The sequence below is a fragment of the Danio rerio genome, chromosome 5, assembly GCF_049306965.1.
Source record: "Danio rerio strain Tuebingen ecotype United States chromosome 5, GRCz12tu, whole genome shotgun sequence".
NCBI classification, from domain to species: domain Eukaryota; kingdom Metazoa; phylum Chordata; class Actinopteri; order Cypriniformes; family Danionidae; genus Danio; species Danio rerio.
The window spans coordinates 69,692,221-69,706,316 of NC_133180.1; the positions used below are offsets into that span (position 1 = coordinate 69,692,221).

The 14,096-nt window shown below is 40.9% G+C and overlaps 1 protein-coding gene across 3 annotated transcripts in view; it reads left to right on the top strand.

The window, feature by feature from the left end:
* Positions 1 to 14,096, top strand: part of rgs3b (regulator of G protein signaling 3b) — a 107,650-nt gene that overhangs the window by 1,259 nt on the left and 92,295 nt on the right. For all 3 annotated transcript variants that reach the window (XR_012406473.1, XM_068221553.2, XM_073951578.1), the window contains exons 2-3: positions 3,554 to 3,736; positions 7,019 to 7,179. Coding sequence is in view for 2 of the 3 variants with exons in the window: in XM_068221553.2 (XP_068077654.2) it covers positions 3,554 to 3,736; positions 7,019 to 7,179 (344 nt within the window). In the remaining variant the exon portion in view is untranslated. The remainder of the gene's footprint in view (positions 1 to 3,553; positions 3,737 to 7,018; positions 7,180 to 14,096) is intronic.

Here is a 14,096-nt window from a genome sequence, read left to right on the forward strand (position 1 = left end):
ATCCAAATTATTAATCAAAGTTTTGACATATTCTCTGTCAGGAATGTACTGAATATCTTCATTGTACATGATTGAATGATCTTTTGGCATTAAATGTACGTTTTTATGCCCTAATACTGCATTAAAGATATCAAACCAAGAATCTTCAATGTAAGAACTGATGATTCTAGACGTGCAGTGATTAGGATGTCTGAAGTTCTGAACTATGACTGTAATAAAAACAACAACGTCAAAACAGCATGAGTGTATAACAGTATGAAAATTGTATAATTTAAAACCTAACTTCTTTTTGTGAAATGCTTTGCTTGAAAAATGAATGAATGTAATCTTTGTTTTTAATTAATGACACTTATTTTGTTAGTGTGACTTAGCAGTCTATACAGTGTTTTAGTGGGGCCACGAGTTATAAAATAAAACTGTTAAAATACTGTTTAAATTTCCAATTATAACAATTATTCGAAGTTTCATATAGGTTTTATATCAGGTTGTCCGCTGGGTTTTAACAGGTATTAAAGGTTGATAAATCAATGTAGAGAAATTTAAAAGTATTAAAAAGTCTTAAATGCTATTTTGCAAGGTATTAAATTTTATAATATTCTTGATCATGCAATGCATGGTCGTATGCTAAAGTTTGCCTGAATCAAATCTGCCAATATCGGGATGCTTTGTAGTTTATGAAATCAATACATTCCTGCAAGATTTGACAGCATGCTGCTTTGTTTACTGCAGTCACCAAAGAAACGCCTTTATCTCTGTCAACCTGCTGAATCAGCTAGATTTAATCTATTCAGTATGAGTAATGTTTTAGTTTTGGATTAGTTTCTTACATTAATATTTAGTAATTATACTGTAAGTTGAGATCTCGCCAGTGTTTCCAGTTAAAACCTAAAGCGAGTTAAAATATAGTAAAGTATATAAAATGATAAGCAAACATGCTAAGTGTTTAAACAATGTTTAAACAATTCTTGTTGGCTGATGTGTGAAACCGTATGGTTTGAAGAATAGAGGCATGGTATAATAATTTAAAATTACCCTTAAATAGGGTCTTTTTATATCACCAGAATGATTTTTGATTTAAATATGCCTGACAACAAGTACACTAAGTGGCATTTGTTTCGTTATTTACTCAGAAAAGGGATCAAGCTACATTTTAATATACAAATAAAACAACAAAATGTAAGTGTGTATTGCATTTTTTTTTTGGTTAATTAAAATCTGTATAACCCATAGATGTATAAAGTGTATTAGAAGTTAAATGTGTTTAGTTGATAAAAAGTAACTTCGGCTTAATCTAAATTGGATTTCCGCTCTGTAAGATGGAGTTTTAGTGCAGTGAACTGTGACCTCTGACCTCCCACTGCTGATAGCACTATGATTTCCAGCTGGGCTGTCAGACAACATTCCCTTCAATGTCCAGAAATCCCCAATTAAACATAATCGTTCAAGCTGTTTCAAAGTTCTGAATTCATTACCAAACTAACAACAAACACAAGACCAGTCAAATAATCACAGTTTCATACAGTATTACTGTAATTCATGTAAAAAAAAGTGACATTTATGTCAGTTCAGCTCTGCAGCTCTTCATACTCTGTAAAAAATGCTATTCTTACTTTGAGTTTTTGTCTTGTTTTTAGTCCAAATATCTTAAAAGTCTTAAATCAAGCTGCATTTTCTAGACGAGTACAATTTAATTTTTTTTTTAAAGAAATAAAATGTCAAAATTTTGTCTGTTTTTCCTTAAAACAAGCAAAAAAAAAAAAAAAACTGCCCAAGGGATGAGCTAAATAATCTAATAAATAAATAATCTAAATAATCGCTTAATATTATTTTGCTTACCCCATTTACAGATTATTTTGCTTGTTATAAGGAAAAACTCTGTTGTTGTATAATATATTGCACCAAAATATATTGCGATAAAAGATTGTCATTTTAAGGTCATTTTATGCCACTCATTATATAATGCCAAAATAACAATATTATGGCACTATTTCTTCTAAAGAATGCATCATTTTATTCTTAAGAATATTTAATTTAATTAAAGTCATTTTAACAACTAGGCATTGGAGTCAGAATGTGAACATGCACATCCTAAATAAATAATAATAAATGTTAACACCAAAGTGCAGGGTAAAACAGTAGCAGAGGCTGTGATATCTGCTGCCAGATCTATTTTCAGTTTTTAGACACCCACTTGAAAATATACTAAAGTAATTTATATTAAATACTAGTGTTTTTTAACCATACTGTACTTACACTGACACCTCCATTAGAGCTAGAGGTGTTGCACAATCAGCTAAAATGTTGCTAGAATCGTTTTTTATGCATGGCGATATACACTAACAGGCCACTTTATTAGGCACGCCTGTCCAACTGCTCGTTAACGCACATTTCTAACCAGCCAATCACATGGCAGCAACTAAATGCATTTAGGCATGTAGACTTGGTCAAGACGATCTGTTCAAAACGAGCATCGGAATGGGGAAGGATGATGATTTAGGTGATCTTGAATGTGGCATGGTTGTTGGTTCCAGACAGTAATTCAGAAACTTCTCATCTACTGGGATTTTCTCGCCCAACCATCTCTATGGCTTTACAGAGAATGGTCCGAAAAACAGAAAATATCCAGTGAACGGCAGGTGTGTGGGCGCAAATGCCTTGTTGATGCCAAAGGTCAGAGGACAATGGCCAGTGGTGGTGTAATGGTGTAGGGAATATTTACTTGACACACTTTCGGCCCATTAGTATCAACTGAGCATCGTGTCAACACCACAGCCTACCTGGGTATTGTTGCTGACCATGTCCATCCCTTTATGACCACAGTGTACCCATCTTCTGATGGCTACTTCCATCAGGATAACGCACCATGTCATAAAACGCGAATCATCTCAGACTGGTTTCTTGAACACGACAATGAGTTCACTGTACTCAAATGACCTCCAGAGTCACCAGAGCTCAATCCAATAGAGCACCTTTGGGATGTGGTGGAATGGGAGATTCACATCATGGATGTGCAGCCGACAAATCTGCAGCAACTGTGTGATGCTTTCATGTCAAGATGGGCCAAAATCTCTGAGGAATATTTCCAATATCTAGTTGAATCGATGCCACAGAGGACTAAGGCAGTTCTGAAGGCAAAAGGGGGTCCAACCTGGTACTAGTAAACTAATAAAGTACCTAATAAAGTGACCGGTGAGTGCATATAGCTTCACCAAAAATGAATGAGGTCATGTCCATGTGTTGCGCAATGAGTTGATATACTGATTATTGTGACAGGCATACTTAATTTTGACATTATTTCTGAAAAAAACAACTATATTTTTTACTTTTCTAGAAATTGTTCAATATTTGAACTAGAGACTAGACAAAAACTCTAAATAAGAAAATCTATTTTGCAGTATAAAACCTCATTGTTGGAGTTAATAAACTTTTTTGAGTGGATTAAGATTTTAAGAGTTTATGCACCTCCTGCCAGGTCAGCTTGTCTACCACTCTTGTCATTGTGATTCATGTCAGAAGCGAATGTGCTAAACGTATACCATTTCTGTGCCTATAGGAGGAAGAGACTTTACAGGGAATCTCTCTGGCTGCAGGATCCAGTGCTCCCTAAGGGACCGTCAACAAAGAAGCCGTGTCATGAATTGAAGAGGCCTTCTGACAGCAGAGCCAGGAGATCTTCAGTGCGACACATCAGATCTGTCAGGGACAAAAGGCCATTGGCCGCAAGTCAGGAGGAAAAGTAAAGAACCTTTGTGTCTTGTGACATAAACACATCAAATGCGCACAAATGGGAAGTTTTTGCTCAGTGTAGCGTGACTGCATCCAAACAAAACTTACACACTGTCTACTGTTTAGCTCTGTTACTTTAGACCAATAGAATAATACATGGTGCTATAATTTACAGTTGAAGTCATTGAATTAACACCCTCCTGAGTTATTAGCCCCCCTGTATTTTTCCCCCTGTTTAACGGAGGTGAAGATTTTTTTTAAAGCATTTCTACACATAATAGTTTTAATAACTCATTTCTAATAACTGATTTATTTTATCTTTGCCATTAAGGGTGCTTTCACATCTATAGTTTGCTTTAGTTGGACCGGACCAAGGGCAATAAATGATACATTGTTGCATTTTCTGCCTTCTTTAGGTTTTTTCACACCACACTGCTGGCTTTGGTCCGAACCAGTTGAAAAAAACCAAAATGTAGTCATCTGACAAAATCCACATCTCTCATTGGCCAGATGTTGTTGAACATAGTTCCTAAACTGCTTATCGATTGGTCAGAATTCACGTGCGGGAAAATGCCAATGAACTCCCGCAAGTAAACAAAACCGGCAGACACAAAATGTCACTTTTTACTATGCAGGGACGATTGTGCTGGCTAATTGTATCCCTGCTTTAGACAAACTATACATTTTGAGAATGAAGCAGCTGCGGCTAAAAAAACAATGTTTTAATGCATCGCACGTCACTTCAGGAGGAGGCGTGAATTATTTAGCTAAACTGCAACATGGTCATCTTGCAGAAATATGACCAACGATCCATCAGGTAGATTTTTCCCTCTCTCTCTCTCTCTCTCTCTCTCTCTGTTGGTAAAGCGCTGTCAACAAATATTTTTCCTCCATCTCCCATAATGCACAGCGCATCGGCCTACGGCAGCTGGATTAGTCCAAAAGGCGCAGTAGTTTTTGCGGTTGGGTCTGTTTTAGTTCGAATCATATTCTCACCAAAAAATTAACCACTCCAGGGTTTGTTTGAAACCGTACCGAGACCACCTCTTCAAGCAGGTCTCAGTACGCTTTTTCGGTCCGCTTTTGGTGCGCACTTGAGTACGATTGCTGCATTCACACCTGCCCAAACAAACCGCAGTACCGCACCAAGAGGGAAAGCGAACTCTAGTGTGATTCAACCGAACTAAATAAGTCAGGTGTGAAAGCACCCTAAAATAATAGTATTCAGCTTAAAGGGACATTTAAAAGCTTAACTAGGTTAATTTGGGAAGTTAGAGTAAGTAAGCAAATAATTAAATAATTACATAATGATGGTTTGTTTCAAATCAAATCAAATCACTTTTATTGTCATATCATCAGCAACACGTGTGCTATGATGAGTGAAAAGCTTAGGTGCTGGCTCCAGACAGTACAAAATACAGACAGTGCAAATACTACGCAAAATACAACAGCATACTCCCCAAAAAAACAACAACAAAAAAAAAAACAGGACAATGTAAGATTGACAGCAATATGTACAATGAATAGGTGTCCACATAGTTGTAGGCAGTATTGTTTCAAGTATGGATTGGTTAAAGTGCAGTGCATGCTACATATTGATGGTGTGCAATGAGGGGTATAGAACAGTGTCTGTGTGGGGTTCATTAGCCTGATAGTCTGAGGAAAGAAACTTTCCTTCAGCTGGCTGGTGCGTGACCGGATACTGCTGAACCGTCTGCCTGAGGGTAGCAGAGAGAAAAGTCTATGGCTTGGGTGGCTGGAGTCATTGATAATTCTCTTGTAGACAAATGAAAAAAAATATGGCATTTCTGTTTGGAGTTTGCATGTTCTCCTCATGTTCGGGTTCCCCCACAGTCCATAGAGATGCCGTTTAGGTGAATTGAATAAACAAAAATGACCGCAGTGTATGTGTTCATGTGAGAGTGGATGGGTGTTTCCTAGTACTGGGTTGCAGCTGGAAGGCCATCTGCTGTGTAAACAAGGAGTTAATATTGAGTGATTGCATTGTAGATAATACATTACAAAATGTATTTTGTTCCGCTTAACCAACACACTGTAAAAAGCAAACAGTTACTTTAAAAAAAAGTGAGCTAACCCATTGCCCTGAAAGCAACATGTTGACTTTACTTTGAAAGCTGAGTAAATCCATTGTAACTTGAAATACAATGGCAACTTGAAATTACGTTGGCTTAACTTATTTTTTATAATTATGCACATCATTTATTTACTTAAGTAAAGTCATTCATTCATTTTCCTTCGGCTTAGACTTTGATTTATCAGGGGTTGTCAGCGGAATGAACTGCCAACTATTCCGGTATATGTTTTATGCTGCGGATGCTCTTCTAGCCGCAACTCATTACTGGGAAATACCCAGAAACTCTCACATTCAAAAGCACCCGCAGGAAACTTATGTGAACCCTGGGAGAACATGCAAACTCCACACAGAAATGACAATTGGCCCAGCCAGAACTCAAACCAATGACCTTCTCGCTATGAGGTGATTGTGCTAACCGCTAATCACTTTTTAAAGTACAAAAGTAGTTCCAAACAATGCCAGAGCAGAACTTTTGTGCATCTACAAGCAACACTTTGGTGTTTCCTTCATTTTTTCTTTAAAATTCATAGCAATTCTAAAACACTTTTACCATGTAGATTGTGTCGAAGCAACTTAACGTACTGTAGAAGTTGTAGTAAATTAAAACTGCGTCAGTCCAGTTTTCAGAGTTGAAGTTCGGTTTAGTTCTGTTCAGTGTGGTTTAATTTTCACTGCTGAAAGTCCAAACACTGAAGAGCAAATCCATCAATGCGCAGCTCCACAAGTCCTAAAACAAAGCAAGCCGGCGGCTTCACAAATGAATCGTTCAATTTTTTTTAATCAGTTAAGGATTCAAGTCTTTATGAACTTGTTCCTAAACGAATCAGCCATAAGCAAGTAGTTTAAATAAATGATTCAGTGAATCAGATATTTATTAGTAACTATGCTAATAAAGAGAATAAAAAAATAAAATAGGCCTAAAGGCAAGGCACCAGCAGAAAAACACATTTAGCATCATTAATTAATTACGGTTACTGAAAAAAGCACCAAATTAGTGAAGTTATTTTCTGCACGGCACTACAAAGACACTACGATCACACAAACCTTTATTAATTAGTTCATATTTGTTCTGTAAGATGTGTCACTTAGTGATATATGGTAGAGCAGTGTTTTTAAACCTGGTGGATTTTGTTCTTATAGGGTGAAAAATATATAGTAGTAATATAATGAAATGCTATTTTTTTTTTTGGTGTTTAGTGTTACTAGTCCTGCTGAGGGGAACTGGAGGAAAGCTGTTAGCCGAAATTCATCTGCTCAAGTTAAAATGGCTTCTGTGGTCAAAACTACTGTAAAGAACGATAAACAACCTGCCACCAAAAAGAGGAGGAAAATTCACCCGTCGGGTTTCAGAGGAAAAGGTATGTGATTAGTCCTTTGACTGAGAGGGCGGCACTGGGGCTTAGTGGTTAGCACTGTCACCTCACAACAAGAAGGCTGCTGGTTTGAGTCACGGCTGGATCAGTTGGCATTTCTGTGTGGAGTTTGCATGTTCTTCCCTTGTTATTGTTGGTTTCCTCTGAGTGCTCTGTATAGGGTATAGATACATTGGATGAACTAAATTGGCTGTAGTGTGTGTGTGATTGTGTATGGGTGTTTCCCAGTACTGAGTTGCGGCTGGAAGGGAATTCAATGCTTAAAACATATGCTGGAATAGTTGGCAGTTCATTCCATTGTGGTGACCTCTGAAATGGAGACTGAATGAACCGAGTAGGTATCGCTGCAGCCTAGAGACCCTCCAAGTGGGAGGGATTACATCGCAGGTAGGTTGGGTGACCTCCAAGTGGGAGGAACTAAAACCACAAGTAGGTTGGGTTTAAGTGGTGTAGGTGAAGTAGATGTTAATAAAACACATCAGGTTACTGTGAGGTTGGGTTTAGGGTTGGGTTTAGGTGTAGACGTTAATAAAACACATCAGGTTACTGTGTGGTTGGGTTTAGGGTTGGGTTTAGCTGTAGATGTTAATAAAACACATCAGGTTACTGTGAGGTTGGGTTTAGGGTTGGGTTTAGGTGTAGATGTTAATAAAACACAACAGGTTACTGTGAGGTTGGGTTTTGGGTTAGGTGTACACAGGCCCGGATTAAGAAGTCATAGGCCCCTGGGCACAATGTCTTGTAGGGCCCCCTACCTGGCCGAACCCCTTAGTTATAAAATAAAAATAATAAAATCACAATTTTTTATTAATCTCCCTCTCTCTCTATATATATATGAAGATTTAACTTATTTTTAAAGCATACAAAGCACTTTGAAGAAATACTAATAAAACTAGTAAAATTTGTGGTATTTAGTATATTTGTTCAGGTGCACTGATGCAATACTAAAATATATTTTTGTGTATTTTAATGTATACAAATATCTACTTCTACAGTATATATATATAAACAAACCAGCAGCAATATAAGGACTTTTCCCTGCATAATTCATATCATAGGCATATAGCACATAATGCCAATCCAGTTCTTTGAATCTGAGTCCTACATAAAACACACTTAATGTTTCCTTACTGTTTGTCTCCTCCTCAGCTCTGTCTCTCTTCTCCTCTCCCTGTATTTTCTCTACTCTCCTAGTGATGAAAAGTAAATAAACAGCATACTGTGGGTCAACTTGATTATAAGCCTAAAATTATCTGAAACCACACACACACACACACAAATAATACCTCTTCCTGTTTGTCTCTCTCCTCTTCAGGGACTTTATCTGTCTCTCTCCTCTTCAGGGGCTTTATCTGTCTCTCTCTCCTCTTCAGGGGCTTTATCTGTCTCTCTCTCTCCTCTTCAGGGGCTTTATCTGTCTCTCTCTCTCTCCTCTTCAGGGGCTTTATCTGTCTCTCTCTCTCCTCTTCAGGGGCTTTATCTGTCTCTCTCTCTCCTCTTCAGGGGCTTTATCTGTCTCTCTCTCTCTCCTCTTCAGGGGCTTTATCTGTCTCTCTCTCTCCTCTTCAGGGGCTTTATCTGTCTCTCTCTCTCCTCTTCAGGGGCTTTATCTGTCTCTCTCTCTCTCCTCTTCAGGGGCTTTATCTGTCTCTCTCTCTCCTCTTCAGGGGCTTTATCTGTCTCTCTCTCCTCTTCAGGGGCTTTATCTGTCTCTCTCTCTCTCCTCTTCAGGGGCTTTATCTGTCTCTCTCTCTCCTCTTCAGGGGCTTTATCTGTCTCTCTCTCCTCTTCAGGGGCTTTATCTGTCTCTTTCTCTCCTCTTCAGGGGCTTTATCTGTCTCTCTCTCTCCTCTTCAGGGGCTTTATCTGTCTCTCTCTCTCCTCTTCAGGGGCTTTATCTGTCTCTCTCTCCTCTTCAGGGGCTTTATCTGTCTCTCTCTCTCTCCTCTTCAGGGGCTTTATCTGTCTCTCTCTCCTCTTCAGGGGCTTTATCTGTCTCTCTCTCTCCTCTTCAGGGGCTTTATCTGTCTCTCTCTCCTCTTCAGGGGCTTTATCTGTCTCTCTCTCCTCTTCAGGGGCTTTATCTGTCTCTCTCTCTCTCCTCTTCAGGGGCTTTATCTGTCTCTCTCTCTCCTCTTCAGGGGCTTTATCTGTCTCTCTCTCCTCTTCAGGGGCTTTATCTGTCTCTTTCTCTCCTCTTCAGGGGCTTTATCTGTCTCTCTCTCTCCTCTTCAGGGGCTTTATCTGTCTCTCTCTCTCCTCTTCAGGGGCTTTATCTGTCTCTCTCTCTCTCCTCTTCAGGGGCTTTATCTGTCTCTCTCTCTCCTCTTCAGGGGCTTTATCTGTCTCTCTCTCCTCTTCAGGGGCTTTATCTGTCTCTCTCTCTCCTCTTCAGGGGCTTTATCTGTCTCTCTCTCCTCTTCAGGGGCTTTATCTGTCTCTCTCTCCTCTTCAGGGGCTTTATCTGTCTCTCTCTCCTCTTCAGGGGCTTTATCTGTCTCTCTCTCCTCTTCAGGGGCTTTATCTGTCTCTCTCTCTCCTCTTCAGGGGCTTTATCTGTCTCTCTCTCTCCTCTTCAGGGGCTTTATCTGTCTCTCTCTCTCTCCTCTTCAGGGGCTTTATCTGTCTCTCTCTCTCCTCTTCAGGGGCTTTATCTGTCTCTCTCTCCTCTTCAGGGGCTTTATCTGTCTCTCTCTCTCCTCTTCAGGGGCTTTATCTGTCTCTCTCTCCTCTTCAGGGGCTTTATMTGTCTCTCTCTCCTCTTCAGGGGCTTTATCTGTCTCTCTCCTCTTCAGGGGCTTTATCTGTCTCTCTCCTCTTCAGGGGCTTTATCTGTCTCTCTCTCCTCTTCAGGGGCTTTATCTGTCTCTCTCTCCTCTTCAGGGGCTTTATCTGTCTCTCTCTCCTCTTCAGGGGCTTTATCTGTCTCTCTCTCCTCTTCAGGGGCTTTATCTGTCTCTCTCCTCTTCAGGGGCTTTATCTGTCTCTCTCCTCTTCAGGGGCTTTATCTGTCTCTCTCCTCTTCAGGGGCTTTATCTGTCTCTCTCTCCTCTTCAGGGGCTTTATCTGTCTCTCTCTCCTCTTCAGGGGCTTTATCTGTCTCTCTCTCCTCTTCAGGGGCTTTATCTGTCTCTCTCTCCTCTTCAGGGGCTTTATCTGTCTCTCTCCTCTTCAGGGGCTTTATCTGTCTCTCTCCTCTTCAGGGGCTTTATCTGTCTCTCTCTCCTCTTCAGGGGCTTTATCTGTCTCTCTCCTCTTCAGGGGCTTTATCTGTCTCTCTCCTCTTCAGGGGCTTTATCTGTCTCTCTCTCCTCTTCAGGGGCTTTATCTGTCTCTCTCTCCTCTTCAGGGGCTTTATCTGTCTCTCTCTCCTCTTCAGGGGCTTTATCTGTCTCTCTCTCCTCTTCAGGGGCTTTATCTGTCTCTCTCCTCTTCAGGGGCTTTATCTGTCTCTCTCTCTCTCCTCTTCAGGGGCTTTATCTGTCTCTCTCTCTCCTCCTCAGGGGCTTTATCTGTCTCTCTCTCCTCTTCAGGGGCTTTATCTGTCTCTCTCTCTCCTCTTCAGGGGCTTTATCTGTCTCTCTCTCCTCTTCAGGGGCTTTATCTGTCTCTCTCTCCTCTTCAGGGGCTTTATATGTCTCTCTCTCCTCTTCAGGGGCTTTATCTGTCTCTCTCTCTCCTCTTCAGGGGCTTTATCTGTCTCTCTCCTCTTCAGGGGCTTTATCTGTCTCTCTCTCTCCTCTTCAGGGGCTTTATCTGTCTCTCTCCTCTTCAGGGGCTTTATCTGTCTCTCTCTCTCCTCTTCAGGGGCTTTATCTGTCTCTCTCTCCTCTTCAGGGGCTTTATCTGTCTCTCTCTCTCCTCTTCAGGGGCTTTATCTGTCTCTCTCTCCTCTTCAGGGGCTTTATCTGTCTCTCTCTCCTCTTCAGGGGCTTTATCTGTCTCTCTCCTCTTCAGGGGCTTTATCTGTCTCTCTCTCTCTCTCCTCTTCAGGGGCTTTATCTGTCTCTCTCCTCTTCAGGGGCTTTATCTGTCTCTCTCTCCTCTTCAGGGGCTTTATCTGTCTCTCTCCTCTTCAGGGGCTTTATCTGTCTCTCTCTCTCCTCTTCAGGGGCTTTATCTGTCTCTCTCTCCTCTTCAGGGGCTTTATCTGTCTCTCTCTCTCCTCTTCAGGGGCTTTATCTGTCTCTCTCTCCTCTTCAGGGGCTTTATCTGTCTCTCTCTCTCCTCTTCAGGGGCTTTATCTGTCTCTCTCTCCTCTTCAGGGGCTTTATCTGTCTCTCTCCTCTTCAGGGGCTTTATCTGTCTCTCTCTCTCCTCTTCAGGGGCTTTATCTGTCTCTCTCTCCTCTTCAGGGGCTTTATCTGTCTCTCTCTCTCCTCTTCAGGGGCTTTATCTGTCTCTCTCTCCTCTTCAGGGGCTTTATCTGTCTCTCTCTCCTTTTCTGATTTTAACAGGCTTTTCCTGTCTGTCTCTCTCCTTTTCAGGACCTCTCTTTCTCTTAAAAAGACTTCTTTCTGGCTTTTCTTTTAGCAAACTCAGCTACAATATCATCAAAGTCTAACTCCTTGACCAGCTGAGATTCAATGGCCATCAGCGACAGTGCACTGAGACGTTGCTGTGTTTGTGTTGTTCTGAGTTCATTTTTAATTCTTGCCATCTGTGAAAATGATCTTTCTCCTTCACAGTTTGTAACTGGCAATGTCAAAAATATTCGTAGAGCTACAAACACATTGGGGAAAGTTGACTGCAGACTGTGTTTCAAGAGCACCTGCAGCAGTTTTTGAGGAGACTTATCCAGCTCACTTTTTACAAAACACCTGAACTGGATAATTTCATCAGCAAAGTTCAGATCTAAATCTGAATTATAGCAAGCACAGAGTGCATCAGCATGTTTACGAACAGTAGGCAAATCCTCAGTGTCCAGGTTTAGTAAAACCCCAAACCTGTTATTAATGTTCCGATATGCATCAACTCTGTGGTCTAAACAGCTGACTAGCCTGTCAATAATGACATTAAATGTTTCTATCTGGCATCGCTCACTGCCTTTCAGAGTTACTTCATGCTCTGTAGATTCATCTGGAAATCCTTTCCGCTTTTTGGCCCTTTGTAGTTCATCTTTATATGACTGACACACGCCAGGAACATTCTTCGCAGATCTTTCAAAATGGTCAAACTGGTCTCGAAGTGATAAAACCCATGATCTCAAAGACTCAAACAGACGAATTGCAGTCATCAGATCCATGTCTGGCTTTTGTAATGCCTCACTTGTTACTTTGAATCTGCTTAATACACAGTGCCAAAACTGTGACATAAATGACATGTCAAGAGTGCCCAATTTTGAGTTCAGTGCTGCTGCCTCCATGCGTGTTTCACGTTTTTCTCCTGTATCAGAGGACATGTTCTGAAGTACTTCCCTGATTTTTGCATAATTTCCACAAAGGGCTTTAGATGCATCTGCACGGCAACTCCAACGTGTTGATGACAGTGATTTCAATGTCATGTCTACCTTGATTTCTGCATTATTGAAAAATGCGTTCCATCTATGAGTAGAACTTGCACAAAATGCATACAAGGACTGCATGAGATCAAAGAACTTGCTTGCATCTTGACAGCAGCCTTCTATACTATTTACCCCCACCAAATTGAGGGAATGTGCTGCGCATGGTATGTAATGGATTAAAGGATTTTTGTTTTTCAAATGAGCCTGAAGCCCATTATATCGCCCCGACATATTGTTTGCATTGTCATATGCCTGGCCTCTGCAGTTTGCTATATCTAAGTTTAAATTGTCAAGCATTGCCATTACAGTGTCAGCCAGACTCTGCCCTGTGTGACTCTCAATTGGTTCAAAGCCAAGAAATCGTTCAATGATTTTCCCCTCTTTGTTCACAAATCTAAAAATGAACGTCAGCTGATCAGTATGTGACAGGTCAGGAGTAGAGTCCACTATCAGAGAAAAATACTTTGCCTGCTGTATTTCTGCAGCTATAGTAGCTTTCACTTTTTCACCCATTTGCTGAATCAACTCCTCACATATAGTTGATGAAAGATAGGATGTGTTGCCCCTACCAATCTGTCCATATTTATTAATGTGCTCAGCAAGAAAAGGATCAAACTGAGAAATGACTTCCAGAATGCCAAGAAAATTACCATTGTGTGGTGATCCAAGAACTTCATTATCACCACGGAAAGGCAGTCCTCTTTCACTTAAAAATTTAATGACAGCCACAACCCGTTTGAGCACTTCGCGCCAATAACGCTTTTCATCCTGTAACTGTTGTACTAGTTTAGCATTTACTGTTCCACTGCCAGATGAGCGCCGAAGTAATGCTAACATGCTATTACAGTGCTCTGTGCTTTTCTCATGCTCACGCACACGTTCGGGATGTTTCCAATCAGAAAAGCCACTTGTAAATTGATTTTTTTTTGTTGAAAAAAGCATACAAGCAAAACAAAAAATACTACCTGTAGATGGTGAGTATGTGGCCCAGTCTCTAGAAACTGTTTCTCCGTTTGGCAGTTTGCAATGAAGCAATTCATTAGTGAGGGAGCGCACTTTCCCTCCTAAACCTCCATCACGGGTTGAGCCTGGATATTTCTTCTGCCTGTTGTGGAACGCAGCAGACCCACGATCAATCAGGACGGCGCGAGCATCATCATTAACTACCCCCCACAAAGCAGGGTCAGACACATGATGAACCCAGTCTGTGCTGCAGCTGTTCCCGCCACTGCAACTAGCCACAGGCTCTGCCTCATGTTGTGCCGCGTTGCCGTTAGCCTCCTGCGTGCGGTTAACGCTAGCTTGATCACCTAACGTCACCATAACGTCTTCTTCACCCTCGTTCCCCTCCTCATCATCGTGGGTACTTTTGAAGAAGGTCTGAATGCATGGCACATGC